Source organism: Mauremys reevesii, linkage group 3, assembly GCF_016161935.1.
Source record: "Mauremys reevesii isolate NIE-2019 linkage group 3, ASM1616193v1, whole genome shotgun sequence".
Taxonomy (NCBI): Eukaryota; Metazoa; Chordata; order Testudines; family Geoemydidae; genus Mauremys; species Mauremys reevesii.
The window spans coordinates 26632620-26652444 of NC_052625.1; the positions used below are offsets into that span (position 1 = coordinate 26632620).

A 19825-nucleotide genomic window follows, 5' to 3' on the forward strand; every position below is an offset into this window, starting at 1 on the left:
CCCTGCAGCATGAGCCCAAGTCAGCTGACCTGGGCCAGCCGCAGCTGTGCCTCAGGTCTCTTATTGCAGGGTAGACTAAGGGGCCAGACCCTTGGTGCCGTGTCTGGTCACTTTGCACTCAGGCAATGCAAAGGGGCCTGACAAATGGATTCTCCTTGCACAAAGGAATTCTTGAGTGGCATAAAGACAGCATAGCTGACTTTACTACTTGCTCTTCCTCCTGTGTGTAAGGGGTGTGGCAGGGGCAGGCTCTGGGTGACGGGGCAACTCGGAACACAAAGAGTTCTATTCAATTCTTAGCACACTCCTCACCGCAGATAGCAAAATGTAAATCAGCCATTAGACCTCTCTAAGTTACGCTGGCGGCCATTTCAATCATTGGTCAGGCTGAGAATCTGGGGAGGCATAAAGGTTGCTTAAAATCAACTCTGCCTCCCTATGTGGTGCAGCTAGTATTGACCTTAAGGTCTAGTTTGAAGTTGTCTACACGTGTACTTAAACTGATTATTTCCACTTATAAATTAAGTGTATGCAAATAGGTGTGCACAACCACACTCATATAACTTTGAAAATCTGGCCCTTCATGCCCCATGCATTAGCTAGAAAAGTTGCTTGAATCACCTGACAGTGTTCCATTCAGCTTATAATTAAGCTCTGAAATATGAATCGTTATCTGTCCAAAAAGGATCAGTAATGCTGTTTACATGCTTGAGAAAAATACAGAAATGTTCTTTGGTTGTTTTTAGTCCTCCATACTCTGTCTTCCTTTGAATTTGAGGACACAACATGCAGTGAGCATCACTGGTGTCAGTGGTGAAGCAGTTGCAACTTGGTCTTTCCCCTGTAGGGGCTGGAGGGAATTCTGAGAATACCATTGAACTTTATTTTATTATTGTTTTTTTCTTCTTCTTCCTCTTTTCACTTTACAGGGCAATTGTTAAAGACTCAAAGTAAAGAAGTACAAAAGAACTATGTTAAACTAATATTCAGAATCTGAATTACAAATTAGACAGTAAGCTTTACATTAGGCAAAAATTTACTAACTTGCTGAACATTATGTTCCATTGACTTCAGTGGCACTACTCATGTGAGCAGAGTTAAGTGTACACATATATGTTTGCAGGATTGGGGTCTTAGATATAAATCTTTGGGAACACAGACTGATTCTTACTATGGGTTTTACAGTGCACAGCACAACAGGACACAATTATGATTGAATCATAGAATCATAGAATATCAGGGTTGGAAGGGACCTCAGGAGGTCATCTAGTCCAAACCCTACTCAAAGCAGGACCACTCCCCAACTAAATCATCCCAGCCAGGGCTTTGTCAAGCCTGACTTTAAAAACCCCTAAAGAAGGAGATTCCACCACCTCCTTAGGTAACCCATTCCAGTGCTTCACCACCCTCCTAGTGAAAAAGTTATTCCTAATATCCAACCTAAACCTCCCCCACTGCAACTTGAGACCATTACTCCCTGTTCTGTCATCAGGTACCACTGAGAACAGTCTAGATGCATCCTCTTTGGAACCCCCTTTCAGGTAATTGAAAGCAGCTATCAAATCCCCCCTCATTCTTCTCTTCTGCAGCCTAAACAATCCCAGTTCCCCAGCATCTCCTCATAAATTATGTGCTCCAGCCCCCTAAACATTTTTCTTGCCCTCCGCTGGATTCTTTCCAATTTTCCACATCCTTCTTGTAGTATGTGGCCCAAGTCTGGACATAGTACTCCAGATGAGGCCTCACCATGCCGAATAGAGGGGAATGATCACGTCCCTCGATTTGTTGACAGTGCTTCTACTTATACAGCCCAAAATGTCGTTAGCCTTCTTGGCAACCAGGGCATACTGGTGACTCATATCCAGCTTCTCATCCACATCCACTGTAATCCCCAGGTCCTTTTCTGCAGAACTGCTGCCTAGCCACTCGGTCCCTAGTCTGTAGCAGTGCATGGGATTCTTCCTTCCTAAGTGCAGGACTCTGCACTTGTCCTTGTTGAACCTCATCAGATTTCTTTTGGCCCAATCCTCTAACACTGCTCTACAGGCAAAATGCTTCTGAAATAAATGTGGTCAAACTTTACTAATTCTGGGTCACTGAGAACGAAAATGATGCTTAAAATTGTTGATTGGCTCTAGTTTTCAAGATATGCTATTGGGTCAGTATATACGACCCTTGACTTGGGAATAGCGGAGGATAAGTGAGTTATAAAGGGAAGGGATCTCAATTTAAACCAGAAATGACTAAAATACATCTTTGACTGGATCTATGAATAAATCTATGACTGGGTTTGGGCAGTACTTGCTTTTTAGGCAAAACAATGAATGATGCAATCTGAAGCTGTTATTGCGTCATACATGATATGAATTGCATCATGTTATTCCTAGAAGTCATGGATGATGCAATCATAACGAAGCTTACATCACTCTGCTGAACAAATTGCCCTATATCAGCTCTAGAAATCATACAGTGTCATGCTCTCTTATTTGTCAGTGTTCGATTTTGCAAAGGGACACATTTCTGTTTAGCCAAAGTGAGCAGAGATGCCTCGTACTTGTGTGAACAGTGCAGATAACTTCTGCTATGTTTGTGGTGAAGTGACTTTTGCATCACAAAAGCGCAGTATAACCACTATGGTTAAGAAAGCCTATCACCTTTCTTTTGGCTGCAAAATTGGAGATCAGGACAAGAGGTGCGCCCCACACATATGCTGCAACACTTGTGCAACAAATCTTCGCCAGTGGTTGAACAGGAAAAGGAAATCTATGCCTTTTGCAGTGCCAATGATTTGGAGAGAGCCAACAGATTATACCAGCAATTGTTACTTCTGCATGGTGCCTCCAGTTGGGAAAGGTGTGTCAAAGAAGAAAAAGTGGACTGTGCATTATCCAAACATTCCATCAGCTATACGCCCAGTACCCCATGGAGAAGGACTGCCGGTTCCTGATGCACCAGAATCATTCTCACTTGAGTCAGACGAGGAAGAGGATGAAACTTCTGGTCCTGAACCATCAATGTCACAGGACCCACATTTTCTCCCATCCTCCTCCTCTGAACCACACCTCATAACACAAGGTGAACTGAATGACCTTGTCAGGGATTTGGAACTACCCAAGAGTAAGGCAGAGCTGTTGGGCTCCAGACTACAGCAGTGGAATCTCCTGGCAGGTGATGTTAGGGTTTCCATGTTCCGTGACCGTCAAAAGGATCTTGTCCCATTCTTCTTCATGGAAGGTGATCTTGTAGCCTGCAACAACATTGATGGTGTGATGGCAGCCCTCAACATCGTTCACGATCCAGATGAGTGGAGACTGTTCATTGATTCATTGAAGACGAGTCTTAAAGCTGTTTTACTGCATAATGGCAATGTTTTGCCATCAATTCCAGTTGGTCATGCAGTCCATATGAAGGAAACCTATGACAACATGAAACAACTTTTGAGGTGCATAAACTATGACCAACATCAGTGGCAGCTTTGTGGCGATTTCAAGGTTGTTGCTTTCTTGCTTGGTCTGCAGACTGGATACACAAAGTACTGCTGTTTTCTCTGCGAATGGGATAGTCGTGCAAGAGATTCCCACTGCCTCAAGAAAGATTGGCCACTCCGACAGTCATTGGAGCCTGGGAGGAAAAGTGTTCAGCATCCACCACTTGTTGAATCAAGGAAGATTTTGTTACCACCCTTACACATCAAGCTGGGTCTGATGAAGAACTTTGTCAAGGCCATTGACAAAACACAAGCAGCTTTCAAGTACCTCCGTGGAAAATTTCCAAGGTTAAGTGAAGCTAAGATAAAGGAAGATGTCTTTGTTGGTCCTCAGATTCGTGAACTTCTTCAAGATGATGCATTTGACCATGCACTGAGTGGCAAGGAAAAGACGGCATGGAAAGCCTTCCAGTTAGTGGCAATAAGTTTTCTCAGAAACAACAAGGCAGACAACTACAGGTTGTTGGTGGAAAACCTCCTCAAGGCATACAAAAGCCTTGGTTGCAACATGTCACTAAAGATACATTTTTTTGCACTCTCATCTAGATTTTTTTCCACCGAACTGCGGAGCAGTGAGCGACGAGCATGGCGAGCGATTTCACCAGGACATTGCAACAATGGAGAAACGCTATCAGGGCAAATGGAGCCCATCAATGCTTGCAGACTATTGCTGGACAGTGACAAGAGATGCTCCATTTAATGAATACAAGAGACAAGCCAAGAAGCACCGAGTAGACACTGAATAGGACTAAACTATGTGCATAATAGATTTTTGCCTTTTGTTTCATAATAAATTTTATTTATATAATCCTTTTGCTGATTTTTAAAGTGTTACATAAACAGGGCAGGTGAAATATTATCATGTAAAGCAACCATAAACACATGAAAAGACCTAGATTTACAATTTATGATTAAAACTCTACTATCTACACAATATACATAGACATCAAATGTAAAAACTTAAATATCTTAGAAACAGTAGCCAATCAGTTGTTTTAATTGTCATATTTGAATTCAGCACATCAAAATACATAATAAATTAGCACATTTTATCTCTGAAGCAGACGACTTCTCAAAAATTATAGGCCAGTGTAATTTGTCTAGGTCCCTCTGTATCCTATCCCTACCCTCCAGCTATCTACCACTCCTCCTAGTTTAGTGTCATCTGCAAACTTGCTGAGTGTGCAATCCATGCCATCCTCCAGCTCATTAATGAAGATATTGAACAAAACCGGCCCCAGGACTGACCCTTGGGGCATGCCGCTTGATACTGGCTGCCAACTAGACATGGAGCCATTGATCACTACCCGTTGAGCCGACGATTTAGCCAGCTTTCTATCCACATTCATCCAGCCCATACTTCTTTAACTTGCTGGCAAGAATACTGTGGGAGACCCATATCAAAAGCTTTGCTAAAGTCAAGGAATAACACATCCACTGCTTTCCTCTCATCCACAGACCCAGTTATCTCATCATAGAAGGCAATTAGGCTAGTCAGGCATGACTTGCCCTTGGTGAATCCATACTGACTATTCCTGATTGCTTTCCTCTCCTCTAAGTGTAGCAGAATTGATTGCTCCATGATTTTTCCAATGACTGAGGTGAGGCTGACTGGCCTGTAGTTCCCTGGATCCTCCTACTTCTCTTTTTTAAAGATGGGCACTACATTAGCCTTTTTCAAGTCATCCGGGACCTCCCCCACTCGCCATAAGTTTTCAAAGATACTGGCCAATGTCTCTGCAATCACATCCACTAACTCCTTTAGCATCCTCGGATACAGCTCAGCTGGCCCCATGGACTTGTGCTCATCCAGCTTTTCTAAATAGTCCTGAACCAGTTATTTCTCCACAACGGGCTGGTCACCTCCTCCCCATACTGTGCTGCCCAATGCACTAGTCTGGGAGCTGACCTTGTTTGTGAAGACAGAGGCAAAAAAAGCATTGAGTACATTAGGTTTTTCCACATGCTCTGTCACTAGGTTGCCTCCCTCATTCAGTAAGGAACCCACAGTTTCCTTGACTTTCTTCTTGTTGCTAACATACCTGAAGAAACCCTTCTTGTTACTCTTAACATCTCTTGCAAGCTGCAACTCCAAGTGTGATTTGGCCTTCCTGATTTCACTCCTGCATGCCTGAGCACTTTTTTTATACTCCTTCCTGGTCATTTGTCCAATCTTCCAATTCTTGCAAACTTCTTTTCTGTGTTTAAGTTCAGCAAGGATTTCACTGTTAAGCCACGCTGGTCGCCTGCCATATTTACTATTCTTTCTACACATCGGGATGGTTTTGTTCCTGCAACCTCAATAATGATTCTTTAAAATACAGCCAGCTCTCCTGGACTTCTTTCCCCTTCAAGTTATTCTCCAAGGGGATCCTGGCCATCAGTTCCCTGAGGGAGTCAAAGCCTGCTTTTCTGAAGTTCAGCGTTCGTATTCTGCTGCTCTCCTTTCTTCCTTGTGTCAGAATCCTGAACTCAACCATCTCATGGTCACTGCCTCCCAGGTTGCCATCCACTTTTGCCTCCCCTACTAATTCTTTCCTGTTTGTGAGCAGCAGGTCAAGAAGAGCTCTGTCCCTAGTTGGTTCCTCCAGCTCTTGCACCGGGAAATTGTCTCCTACATTTTCCAAAAACGTCCTGGATTGTCTGTGCACTGCAGTATTGCTCTCCCAGCAGATATCAGGGTGATTGAAGTCCCCCATGAGAACCAAGGCCTGTGATCTAGTAACTTCTGTTCTTCTTCGAGTGCTTGCTCATATCGATTCCAATTAGGTGTGCGCGCGCGCCACGTGCACGTTTGTCGGAAGATTTTTTACCCTAGCAACACTCGGTGGGTCGGCTGGGCGCCTCCTGGAGTGGCGCTGCCATGGCGCCGGATATATACCCCTGCCAACCCAATCGCCCCTCAGTTCCTTCTTACCGCCCGTGTCGGTCGTTGGAACAGTGGAGTGTGGTTTTACTGACCTCCACCTCCCTAGCTACTCATAGTTCTCTAGTTATTTTTTTGTCTATATAGTTCAAAGTTTTATAGTTATAGTGTAGTTAACATCGTTCATAGTTAGTGTTATAGTTAAGAGGGGTTCGGGGATTAGCCCGTTCCCCGCACCCGGTGCCAGGGCCCATGCCCGGTTCACCGGGTTTCAAACCGTGCTCGGCCTGTCGCAAGCCGATGCCGACAGGAGATCCACACGACTCCTGTCTTAAGTGCCTCGGGGAATCTCACCTGACAGATAAGTGTCGCATTTGCAAGGCCTTTAAGCCTAGAACAAAAAAGGAGTGGGACTCTCGGCTAAAACAGCTATTAATGGAGGCGGCTCTTACCCCTCCATCTTCGGCACCGAGTGCTGGACAATCGGCGGGCAGAAGCGCCTCCTCGGTACCGGACCGCCCCGGTACTGCCAAGACCTCTCGGCACCGGCCGTCGCCGGCATCGAAGTCGACTAGACACCGCTCCCTCTCCCCGAAGTCGAGAAAGCCTAAGACTCCTGCTGCTTCCGTGCCACCTGCACCGCAGCCAGAGAGCTTGTCTAAGTCGGATCACCCGGCACCGACACCTGCCGCGGCACCGACGATGTCAGCACCGTCGATTCCGGTCCCACAAGGGCCGTCGAGTCCGGTGCCTGTCAGCTCCCCAGCGCGAGCCATGGTTGAGCTTACTATTCCATCCCCGCCGGAGACATTCTCAACGCTGCCTCGTCCCCCGGCACCGCCGGTGCGGGTAATTCAGTCTATCGGCAAGCCTGCCTTGATACGGCCATCCTCTGTTGGCACACCAGAGCGGCACCGTTCCCGATCATGGTCCCACAGACGTTCTCAGTCCCGTCAGCGCTCCCGCTCCCGACGCCACTCACAGTCCCGGCACCGTTCCCCTCACCAGTACCAGTCGCACTCGCGGTGGCATTCAGTATCCCGTTCGCCAGCTCGCCGCTCTCGGCACTGCTCCAGCTCCTGGCACCGCTCCAGGCTCCGTGACTCCCGTAGCTGCTCCCAACGTCAAGCCTCGAGATCTCGGTCGACCTCCCGGCACCGCTCCAGTCACAGGTCCTGATCTCGTTCCTGGTACTGGTCTGCCTCACGGTACCGGTCCCCGATGCCGACAAGAGCAAGGTCTGCTAGAGACAGAGACTCTGCCCAGGGCTTCTCAGCTCCTCCATGGCCGTCCAGACACTCATCAGGGTCCTCCCATGCGGACAGCTCTTATGCGCAGGACCATGACTCTGACGTACCCACCAGAGTCTTCCAAGACACCCAGGCTCAGGACCAAGGCCCCCATCAGTGGTCATTCTAGACACTTTGGGCTTACCACCAGACCCAAGGCGTACCAGTAGTGCCTTCCCACTCTGTCCCATCAAAGCACAGAGTGCCAGAGGCGACGGTTAGCCGTCCTTCTCCGACTGCTACGGAGGAAGCCCCAGTTCACCCACCGGACTCCCAGGTTCCACTGGAGCTTGCCCAAGAGCAAGAGGCCACACAGGACCTGCTCGTCCCTGGCATCTCCTCTTCCTCTTCTCCAGATGAGGCGGTGGCAGGAACATCCTCCTCGGGCCTTCCTCTAATAGACCTGAGAGCCCATCAGGACCTCCTCAGGAGGGTAGCACTCAGTATGAACCTCCAGGTGGAGGAGGTCCCGGAGGTAGAGGACCTGGTAGTGGACATTCTGTCGGCGGATGCCCCCACTAGGGTGGCCTTACCGTTTATTAGGACCATCCAGGCCAATGCCAATACTATATGGCAGTCTCCGGCCTCTATCCCTCCTGCGGCCAGGGGAGTCGAGCGTAAATATATGGTGCCCTCTAAAGGGTATGAGTACTTGTATATCCATCCTCCTCCCTGCTCACTAGTCGTCCAGTCTGTTAATGAGAGGGAACGCCATGGCCAGCAGGCGCCAGCCCCGAAATCCAAATCGGCCGCAAAGCATACCCTGCAGGTGCCCTACAGCTCCGGGTGGCAAATCAACAAGCCCTGCTTAGCTGCTATAGTTATAACACCTGGGCGGGGGTGGGTAAGTTTACGGAGCTTCTCCCTCAAGACTCCTGCCAAGAGTTCGCTGCCCTCTTGGAGGAAGGGAAAAAGGTGGCCAGAACCTCCCTCCAGGCTTCGTTGGACGCAGCCGACTCTGGCCTCGGGTGTTGCCATGAGGCGCATCTCATGGCTTCAGGCTTCGAGCCTCCCAACGGAGCTGCAGTATACCATCCAGGACTTGCCATTTGATGGTAAAGGCCTCTTTTCGGAAAAGACTGACCCCAGGCTGCAAAGCCTGAAGGACAACAGGGTCATAATGCGCTCTCTGGGCATGCATACGCCGGTGTCCCAACACAGGCCTTTCCGTCCCCAGCCTTATCGCCCGTACTCTGTGCCTAGACAAAGACAGGACTTTGGCAGGCGGCGCGGCTGAGGTGGTCGCAGGCGACCTTCAGGATCCCAAGGGGGCCAAAATCAAGGTCCCTCGAAACCACCACCAGGGCCAAAGACGAACTTTTGAAGGTGCGCCCGAGAGCGGTGTATCAGTTACAGGCCAGGATCCCTCTCCTCCCTTCTCCAACCGTCTCTCCTACTTCCTCCCGACGTGGTCCCAGTTAACTTCAGATCGCTGGGTCCTACGCACGGTGGAGTATGGGTACCACCTCCAATTTATTTCAACCCCGCCCTCTCACCCTCCAACCCCGTCCCTCTTCAGGGACCCCTCTCACGAGCAATTCCTCTAGCAAGAGGTGCAGACGCTCCTCGCCATGGGAGCTATAGAGGAGGTACCAATGGACGAAAGGGGCAAGGGGTTTTACTCCCATTATTTCCTAATCCCCAAGTCGAAGGGAGGTCTCAGACCTATCAAAGACCTGCGAGGACTCAACCAGTTTATGATAAAGTTGAAGTTCTGCATGGTATCCTGGGGACCATTATCCCGTCCTTGGATCCTGGAGACTGGTATGCCGCCCTCGATATGAAGGACGCGTACTTTCACATCGCCATTTTTCCTCCGCACAGGAGATTCCTCCGCTTCGTAGCCAACCATCAGCACTTCCAGTTTACGGTCCTGCCGTTTGGCCTTTCTACAGCCCCAAGGGTATTTACAAAGTGTATGGCCATAGTCGCCACCTACCTCCGCCGACGTCGGATACACGTTTTTCCGTATCTGGACGATTGGCTCATCCGAGGGGCCTCCGAGACACTTGTCTTGGTCTCCTGGGTCATTTGGTTGCCTGCACGTTCGCAACCAAATACGCCAGGCTCTGCCTCTGCCCTCTGCAAGTTTGGCTCAACTCTGTATACCGCCTGGGCAGGGACCCAATAGACATGATAGTCACCATTCCCCCGAGCACCCTAGGCTCCCTAGACTGGTGGCTAACTCCCTCCCTGGTGTGTACACGGCTGCCATTCCATCCGCCCCAGCCCTCAGTGTCCCTGACGACGGACGCATCATCTCTCGGCTGGGATGCTCACCTCGGACACATTCGTACTCAAGGCCTCTGGTCACTTCAGGACCTGGCATTACACATAAATGTCCGAGAACTGAGAGCAGTCCGCCTGGCTTGCCAGGCATTCCAGCATCAGTTACAGGGCCGTTGTGTCTCAGTGTTTACAGACAACACAACGGCCATGTACTACATAAACAAACAGGGAGGGACACGATCCTCCCCCCTTTGTCAGGAGGCCATCCAACTCTGGGACTTTTGCATAGCCCACTCGATAGACCTGGTAGCGTCCTTTCTCCCAGGGGTTCGGAACACTCTGGCAGATTGACTCAGCAGGTCCTTCCTGTCTCACGAATGGTCGAGCCGCCCAGACGTTATTCATTCTGTTTTCCAGAACTGGGGATTTCCCCACTTAGACCTGTTCGTTTCCCGCGCGAACAGGAAATGCCAGATGTTCTGCTCCTTCCAAGGTCTCTCCCCGGGATCGATCTCGGACGCTTTTCTGATGCCGTGGAAGGGCCAGCTCTTTTATGCCTTCCCACCATTCCCGCTGGTTCACAGGGTCCTGCTAAAACTCTGCAGGGACAGAGTGTACCTCATCATGATCGCTCCAGTGTGGCCCAGGCAGCACTGGTTCACCATGTTGCTCGACCTGTCGATAGCCAACCCAATTACCCTGCCACTCCACCCAGACCTCATAACTCAGGACCGCGGCAGACTTCACCACCCGGACCTGCAGGCCCTTCACCTCACGGCGTGGCTGCTGCGTGGCTAAACCAGTCAGAGTTGCGTTGCTCTGCATCTGTATGTCAAGTTCTCCTGGGTAGCAGAAAACCTTCCACCCGGTCAACGTATCTGGCCAAATGGAAGCGTTTCTCCTGCTGGTGCGAAACGCATAATCTTACTCCCATTGAGGTCTCGACCCCCTCTATTTTGGACTACCTCTGGTCTCTCAAACAGCAGGGCCTAGCAGTATCATCACTGAAGGTACACCTGGCAGCCATCTCTACCTTCCACCCAGGGGAAGGTGGCCATTCCGTGTTTTCACACCCTATTGTTTCGAGGTTCCTCAAGGGCTTGGAGCGCTTGTACCCCCAAGTACACTGCCCAGCCCCAACCTGGGACCTCAATCTGGTCTTAACCAGACTTGTGTCTCCCCCATTTGAGCCGTTAGCAACCTGCTCGCTACTCTACCTGTCTTGGAAGACAGCTTTCCTTGTAGCCATTACATTGGCCAGACGAGTCTCCGAGCTTAGGGCTCTTACGGTAGACCCGCCGTACACTGTGTTCCACAAGGACAAGGTGCAGTTGCGACCACACCCGGCATTCCTCCCTAAGGTGGTTTCAGCCTTTCATGTTAACCAGGACATCTTTCTCCCGGTCTTCTTCCTGAAGCCTCACTCAACGTGACAGGAGCAGCAATTGCACTCCCTGGACATCCGTAGAGCGCTCGCTTTTTATATCTAGTGGACAAAATCCTTTTGGAAAATGCCCCAACTCTTTGTCACGATAGCAGACCAAATGAAAGGCCTACCTGTTTCCTCTCAGAGGATCTCATCTTGGGTGACAGCGTGCGTCCGCACTTGCTATGATTTGGCTCATATTTCTCCAAGCCACATCACGGCGCATTCTACCAGGGCTCAGGCTTCATCTGCCACCCTCCTGGCTCGTGTACCTATACAGGAGATATGTCGTGCAGCTACCTGGTCTTCGGTCCACACCTTTGCATCACATTATGCTCTCGTTCAACAGTCCAGAGATGATGCAGCCTTTGGCTCAGCAGTTTTGCATTCTGCAACATCTCACTCCGACCCCACCGCCTAGGTAAGGCTTGGGAATCACCTAATTGGAATCGATATGAGCAAGCACTCGAAGAAGAAAAGACGGTTACTCACCTTTGTAACTGTTGTTCTTCGAGATGTGTTGCTCATATCCATTCCAAACCCGCCCTCCTTCCCCACTGTCGGAGTAACCGGCAAGAAGGAACTGAGGGGCGGTTGGGTCGGCAGGGGTATATATCTGGCGCCATGGCGGTGCCACTCCAGGGGGCGCCCAGCTGACCCACCGAGTGTTGCTAGGGTAAAAATCTTCCAACGAACGTGCACATGGTGCGCGCACACCTAATTGGAATGAATATGAGCAACACATCTCGAAGAACAACAGTTACAAAGGTGAGTAACCGTCTTTTAGTTGCCGGAAGAAAGCCTCGTCCACCTCGTCCCTCTGGTCTGGTGGTCTATAGCAGACTCCCATCACGACATCACCGTTGTTGCTCACACTTCTAAACTTAATCCAGAGACTCTCAGGTTTTTCTGCAGTTTCATACTGGCGCTCTGAGCAGTCATACTGCTCTCTTACATACAATGCAACTCTGCCCCCCCCCTTTTTCTGCCCTGCCTGTCCTTCCTGAACAGTTTATATCCATCCATGACAGTAATCTAGTCATGTGAGTTATCCCACCAAGTCTGTGTTATTCCAATCACATCATAATTCCTTGACTGTGCCAGTACTTCCAGTTCTCCCTGCTTGTTTCCCAGGCTTCTTGTATTTGTGGATAGGCACTTAAGATAACTCGCTGATTGTCCTGCTTTCTCAGTATGAGGCAGGAGTCCTCCCTCTTGCGCTCTCCTGCTCATGCTTCCTCCTGGTATCCCACTTACCTCAGGACTTTGGTCTCCTTCCCCTGGTGAAGCTAGTTTAAAGCCCTCCTCACTAGGTTAGCCAGCCTGCTTGCGAAGCTGCTCTTCCTTCTCTTCATTAGGTGGAGCCTGTTTCTGCCTAGCAATCCTTCTTCTTGGAACACCATCCCATGGTCAAAGAATCTACAGCCTTCTGTCTGACACTACCTGCATAGCCATTTGTTGACTTCTATGATTTGATGGTCTCTACCAAGAGCTTTTCCTTCCACAGGGAGGATGGACGAGAACACCACTTGCGCCGCAAACTCCTTCCCAGAGCCATGCAGTCTGACGTGATCTGCTCAAGGTCATTCTTGGCAGTATCATTGGTGCCCACATAGAGAAGCAGGAAGGGGTCTTGATGAGTCTCGGCAGTCTCTCCATCACATCATGAATCCTAGCTCCTGGCAAACAGCACACTTCTCGGTTTTCCCGGTTGGGACGGCAGATAGATGACTCAGTCCCCATTAGGAGGGAGTCCCCGACCACCACTACCTGCCTTCTTCCCTTGAGAGTGGTGGTCAGGTGCTATTGGTGCTATTGCAATACAAATAATAAGTAATAATATATCAATAATAAAAGAAGCATCAAAGCAAGGAAATTGGGTTAAAGTTGCCTTTACTGTTAATTATAAAACCGACATTCTCTGCAGAAAGTTCTATAGTGAACTGTCTGTAGCCTTACCTCTAGGAGGTGTATTTTCAAAGTGATATGCAGGCATTTCACTAGGCAACTCCATGTAGCCTCTGGTTTAAATCCACACATTTTGTTATGAAAATTTGCCTTTAGGTGTTCACAGATAATGCCCAATCATGTGATGTGCCACCATCTTCTGTACTGAGCAGCCTCAACTTGTATTGACTAGCATGGCAGCAGAGGGGGCTCAGCATCTTGCAGGATTGAGCCTTTAGTTGGAATTTGTCCAGGGGATTCTGAGGACATCAGCAAAGCAAAAAAACCAAAAACAAACAAACAAAAAAAACCTATTGGAAAAATTAAAATGCTATTTTCCAAAATATTTTGCTCAGTGATTTTCCTTTTCCTCCTTCTAGCTCTTGGTGCTGTTAAAGGGAGGATTCTCCCTTTGCTGAGATATTTTGAGGCCCTCATAAGCTCAAGTGCTGCAGTTAGACACCCTCTGTGTGCAGCCATGACTCTGGAAGCAATCAAATGTGCATTGTTTGAAAAACAGTTAAATCTAGTTATGCACTGGGTCACACAGCAAAGGTAAGCCGGCCTGTAGTGTACTTGGATTCATATGGGTATGTGCCCTTCCCCTGTGAAAGTTGCATTCATGCTTTTCCTAAGTGATCAGGCCTTGCCTATTAAAAAAAATCACTCTCCTTTTCTTGTGAATTAGAACCATGCAAACACAATATCACAAAATGGTAATCTCACAGATACATTTCTTTGATGCCATTTATTAAATTCACCGTGTTATAAACCAAGACAAAGGAACAGCATGTAAAGCTATTTTTGCAGAATGCAACATTTCATTTAAGATATCAGCCTTGTTAGATCTCTGCAGACCAAAATTTTGTTTCAGGTCCCTTTTACTATAGTAAAAAGTTAAGTGAAAATCAGATTCTGAGACCGTTTTTTGTTCTGGTACCATTTTTTAAAAATTAGAAACCTGTGGCTATTGGAAAAGCTAGAAGTTTTTGTTTTACTCTTATATGTGACTGTTTCTATAATAACAGCAGTATCTATACAGTATGTAGTACAGTTACTTCAAGAGACATCTGAACTGGAAACTCAAAGCTATCCTCCACCCCCTGTATTTCATTTGTGGGGGTTGAAGTATTCAAATTTGAATCTCCAGAACTAAAAGTGCCTCTGCAATTTTGCTCTTGGATCAAATCCTAAACCGGAAGGAACCTATTTTCCAGATCCAGTTCAGATGCATCTTAAAATAGTGGAAATCCCTCAAGAACAGTTTGGGAGATTTCCACTGTTCAGCATGGCATTAATCTAATTAGAATTCTGACATATGGGGCATTTCTCTTTATGGCTTATCTTACCACATGCAGTAATCTTTCCAAAAGAGCCATTATAGCATATTTTATCACTAGAATTATAGTCATTGCTAAATTAATAGGACACTTGGAAATTATATTGTCATGTTGAAATGTCAAGCCAGGCCTTGTATGTGCAGGAGGACAGGAGACCTACATCCTTTTGCCAAAACTATAAGGTTAGTAAAGATGTCTCAGCCTGATGCACACTCTGAAGTGCTTTATTATGACTTTAGAATGGGACTGTACAAATATTTAAAAAAAATCTAAAATTACTTGAATTATAGGCAGAGCTGGTATCAACACCAAAGTTAAGGGTGCCTAACACTTTCCATCATAAGAGCCCATTTTCAGTTGCTTGTACTTTGCAAAGCTTTACCTGTTCACGCTGAAATTTTCCATGCCAGATGTCTGCCTCAGTCCGAATTTCTTTGCAAAGTTTAAACAAAACCATTTCTGAGAATGATATTAGGGAAAAGTAGGTTGTTTTGCCAATGTTAAAAATTTTTTCTCAACTTTTCTTTGAAGAGTTCTGGAGCCTCCATGCATTGGAGTATGAACTTGAAATTTGTCAGAGTAGCTTTGGAGTCAGGGAGGTGTTTTTTCCTGCCCCTGAGGCAGTCCATCCAAATTTGGCCAAGTTATAAACATCTAAAATATCCAGACATTTTGTCTGCACTGAACTTGTTCTAGCCCCACACAGTTCCTTCATGCCAGCTGCACTGAGTATCCTCTGAGGTTCTTATGTGTCTACCTCACAGAATGCACTGAGTAGGTTCCCAACTCAACAGCAGCAGACTCTTTGCCTGACTTGCCAGGTGTCACAAAGTGGGCGTAACACACATTTCCTTTCCCCATACACATCCCTGCACCCCAACTGGAATCACACAAATACAGGAGAGCTGCAAGGGCTGCAGTTGCCCATTCCAACTACCAATGGCTAACATGGCACCAGGCATTGGTGAAGAGCCAGTCTGTTCTGTGCTCTTAGATCTCTGCCTGCTGTGGCCCAAGCACGTGGAAAGGGAAGGAGGAGACAACCTAATTCAGAAGCAGAGTGGGACACAAGGGCAGAGGGGCACAAGAGCTGAAGGGGAGCAGTCAGTCTGGTATTTTCACACACAATCCAGTTCTATTATACCTGATTCTGAAGTGCTCCAGAGTTATGAAAACACACTAATAACTATCTGGTTTGTTTTATTACCTTGTTTTCTTCAGGCTGACGTTTTGTGAGGCAGCAGGGGATGTGATTTATGATTATGGGGAGGTGGAACCATTCAACAAGTCCAAGTGCTTGGCTTTGGCTCAGATTGCCTACAGTCAGTGTGGCGTGCACAAGAAAGCTGCTCTGTGCTTGTGTAAACAAGGCCAAATTTGTGGAGCAATGGATTATATACAGCAATTCAAACAGCTCACTTTAGGTAAATCACAGAGCATTTATTATATTGTCTTTCATCATTTTTCTACCAAATGTTTATTTCAGGTTTAAAAATTAAATCTTATCATGGTGACATTTTGGACTAAATTTTTAAATGATACATTTTAAATTCACACAAAAAATCCAATTCTGTTCTCATTGAGTCTAATGGAAGCAGTATTTGGCTCTTAACATTCCACTGCATATGTAAATAATATAAATAACTAGAAATGTTACCCTAAAAGCAACTAAAGTGACTAGTTCAGTTGGAAATAGGGAATTTTTTCAGAGAACCGTGCTTCAGTAGCTCCCGATTGATCTGCCGTAGAGACTAATGTGAGATTGGTACAGGACTCCATAGCCTAAAGTTTCAAAATCTAAGAGGCTAGTTTGGTCTATGTGTAATTTTAGCATAGATTCATTAATCTGATAACTAGAGGTTGCAGAGAAATTCTTTAAATATGATAATAGAAACTGAGATAACTGCCTAATGAGTTCTGAGGGTCATTTGCACCTGTGCAGACTGGTTATAAAACCCTGGCAAATCATAATGGCACCATTTTACACTCTGTACACAAGCTGCACTGCAGTGTAGAATCAGGCCCTCTGAGAAGATGTCTATAAAGCAAATTCTGACAGTTAAGTATGCCCAGCCTCTGTCTTGGCAAAGCCCTTCTCTCCAAACTTGATATAGAATGTCATTAGTGAGTTCCTCTGTCTAGTTTGACATGAAAATGTCCTGAGGTTTTTATCTGATGGGCTAAAATCCTTGAAATATCCATCGTTTGTTGCTTTTGACACCAGTATATTAGATCCTGTTGTCTCCAAAAGAATCATGTTTAAAAGCTGTCTGACTGCATCTGGCATTGTCATTGCATAGCAGACCTGCAACTTCAAGGTCTTTTAAAGCCTAAGGAATATTGGCCAAACTAGGAGTGTTTTAATTCACTAACCCCTTTAATTTATTTTTGGATTTCTCTACTAGTTATTATTCACATTTCTCATTAAGTATTTTATTTCTTGCGTTCTCTTGCCATTCTTCCCAACTTTTTATGTATGTGTGTATATATGTGTCTATACATTTATACACACACATTATGTAGCATTTCAGTACCTTTTATAAATAGATAACGGTGTATATTTTTATAGCAACATCCCTGATGTCAGAGTCCCTGTGAGTAGGGGTGTCGCAGCTTGTAACTTTGGAGAAGAAGAAATAATTTAGCTGTAATAATTATTCTTTTAAGATTTAGTTAGATGTAATAGAACAACCCACAACCACTACCCATTTTTTTTAATGTTTCCAAATTATGCACATTTCCAGTTTGGAAGCTCTGCACAGGAGCCAATATTGAGCAGTTAAACTATAGAAAACCCCCTCACCACTCTCATGCTAGGAACATGGGTATAAGATTGAAGAACTACTATAGCTCTGTATTTTAGATAACTACATTTTAGAAGTAAGTACTTTTCTCTTTTGTCAAACCATAATCAGATTCATTCTGCATCCAAATACATTGACTGAAGTCCTGATTCTGCAAGCATTTAGACATACAGAACAAGTAAAACTAAGCATATGCCTAAGTTTTAGCAGGATTAGGGCCTAAATTTGGAAGTGAAGACACTTGATCAGTTATGATGGAAAGCACAGTTGAACACACAACTAGACAGTCATATCCTATACAAGGGTGAAATCCTGGCCCCAGTGAAGTCAACAAGGGTTTTGCCAGTGGAGCCAGAATTTCACTCCATATGTTTCTACTCTCATTTAATCACATTTCCTTACAGCTTTGTATTGAAAGCGCATGCAGTTGCATGCCTATTTAGATGTACACTTGCTGGTTTTTACCTTTACAAAAGAGATTATGCAGCGCTTTATTTAATGCTTTTATTTCTAACTGATAGCTCAAAATATTTAAGTTTATACTCCAGATTCTCAGCAGTTGTAAATCAGTGTAGCTCCACTGAATATAAATTAAACTATGTTGATTTACACCAGCTATGGATTTGGCCTAGAGACTTTTTCAAAAATGACTTTGCCCTGTGTAATCCAGATAGGGTGACCAGATGTCCCGATTTTATCAGGACTGTGCCAATATTTACTTGTTTGTCCCGCGTCCTGACCGATGTTCGGTCAGGACACGAATTGTCCCGGTATTTTGCCCTCCAGCGCACAGGTGGAGGGGGCTCATGCCCTCCCGCCCCAACTCCACCCCGGTCCCACCCTGACTCCGCCCCTCCCTCCCCCATTGGATCACTCCCCAAATCCCCGCCCCCAGCCCCAACCCCTCACTGCCTTATTGGATCCCTCCCCAAATCCCCACCCTGACCCCGCCTCTTCCCCAAGCATGCCGCATTCCTCCTCCTCACCCTTCCCTCCCAGGCTTGTGCTAATCAGCTGTATGGTGGCGCAAGTGCTGGCGGGAGGGGGGAGAAGCAGGACGCGGCAGCCAGCTCAGGGGAGGTGGAGGCAGAGCGAAGGCGAGCTGGTTCCAGGGGGCGGGGCATGGAGCTGCCGGTAGGTACTCAGCCCCCACCAATTTTTCCTGTGCTCCAGCGTCTCTTGGTGTGTGTGGTTTTTTTTTGCTTTTGTTTTTGTTTTTTCCTCCGCCGCCGGCTCTTGTGGTTTTTTTGTTTTTGTTTATTGTTGTTGTTGCTCCACCTGCACCCCTCCCCCTCCCCCCGCATCCCGATATTTCACGTCTCTCATCTGGTCACCCTAAATTCAGATATTATGTTTTTGAAAAATACATTGGACAGTCCTATAGTGTGACTTTCCAGTGTAACTTTCACAAACATTGTTTTTTGTCAATATGGCTATATAGTGGAACATTCATCCTCTGTATATTGCAAATGGGTGGTGTGACAGGTTGGATCACAGAAACCCCCTTGGGGATGCCAATTGATGTGCCAAGACTACCACTGCCCCTGCTTTCCCTGCCAGCTTGGGACTCCAGCACCCTGTCTTGTTGAGCCAGACATGTCAAGTTGCTCCAACACAGATCCAGGGTCTGAACCACATGCCCCAAAGCTGCAGACTTAACTGAAAGCAACTTAAGAAGTGTTCCTGTCTTTAACACTCAGATGCCCAACTCCCAATGGGGTCCAAACTCCAAATAAATCCATTTTACCTTGTGTAAGGCTTATGCAGGGTAAGCTCATAAATTGTTCATCCTCTATAACACTGATAGAGAGATATGCACAGTTTGCCCCCCCCCCAGGTATTAATACATACTCTGGGTTAAATAATAAGTAAAAAGTGATTTTATTAAATACAGAAAGTAGTATTTAAGTGGTTCCAAGTAGTAATGGACAGAACAAAGTGAATTACTAAGCAACATAAAATAAAACACGCAAGTCTACGCCTAATACTGTAAGAAAACTGAATAGAGATAAAACCTCACCCTCAGAGGTGTTCCAGTAAGCTTCCTTTTACAGACTAGTCTCCTTCTAGTCTGGGTCCAGCAGTCACTCACACCCCCTGTAGTTACTGTCCTTTGTTCCAGTTTCTTTCAGGTATCCTTGGGGGTGGAGAAGCTATCTCTTGAGCCAGCTGAAGACAGAATGGAGGGGTCTCCCAGGGGTTTAAATAGACTTTCTCGTGTGAGTGGATACCCCTCCCTCCCCCTGTGTAGAATTCCAGCTACAAAATGGAGTCTTGGAGTCACATGGGGAAGTCACATGTCCATGCATGACTCAGAACTTACAGGTAGCAGCCATGGTTCACATGCTACCTTGAACGTCCTTGGGCTTGGCTACACTTGAGAGTTACAGCACTGGTGGTAGCTTTACAGCGCTGTAACTTACTCCCCATCCACACT

At 46.7% G+C, this 19825-nt stretch overlaps 1 protein-coding gene across 3 annotated transcripts in view; it reads left to right on the top strand.

Moving 5' to 3' along the window:
- CLHC1 (clathrin heavy chain linker domain containing 1) overlaps positions 1–19825 on the top strand; it is a 39341-nt gene that overhangs the window by 13943 nt on the left and 5573 nt on the right. For 2 of the 3 annotated variants that reach the window (XM_039532902.1, XM_039532901.1), the window contains exons 9-10: positions 13625–13799; positions 15806–16008. In XM_039532902.1, coding sequence (XP_039388836.1) covers positions 13625–13799; positions 15806–16008 — 378 coding nt within the window. The remainder of the gene's footprint in view (positions 1–13624; positions 13800–15805; positions 16009–19825) is intronic. The other variant, XM_039532903.1, reaches the window with a different exon arrangement.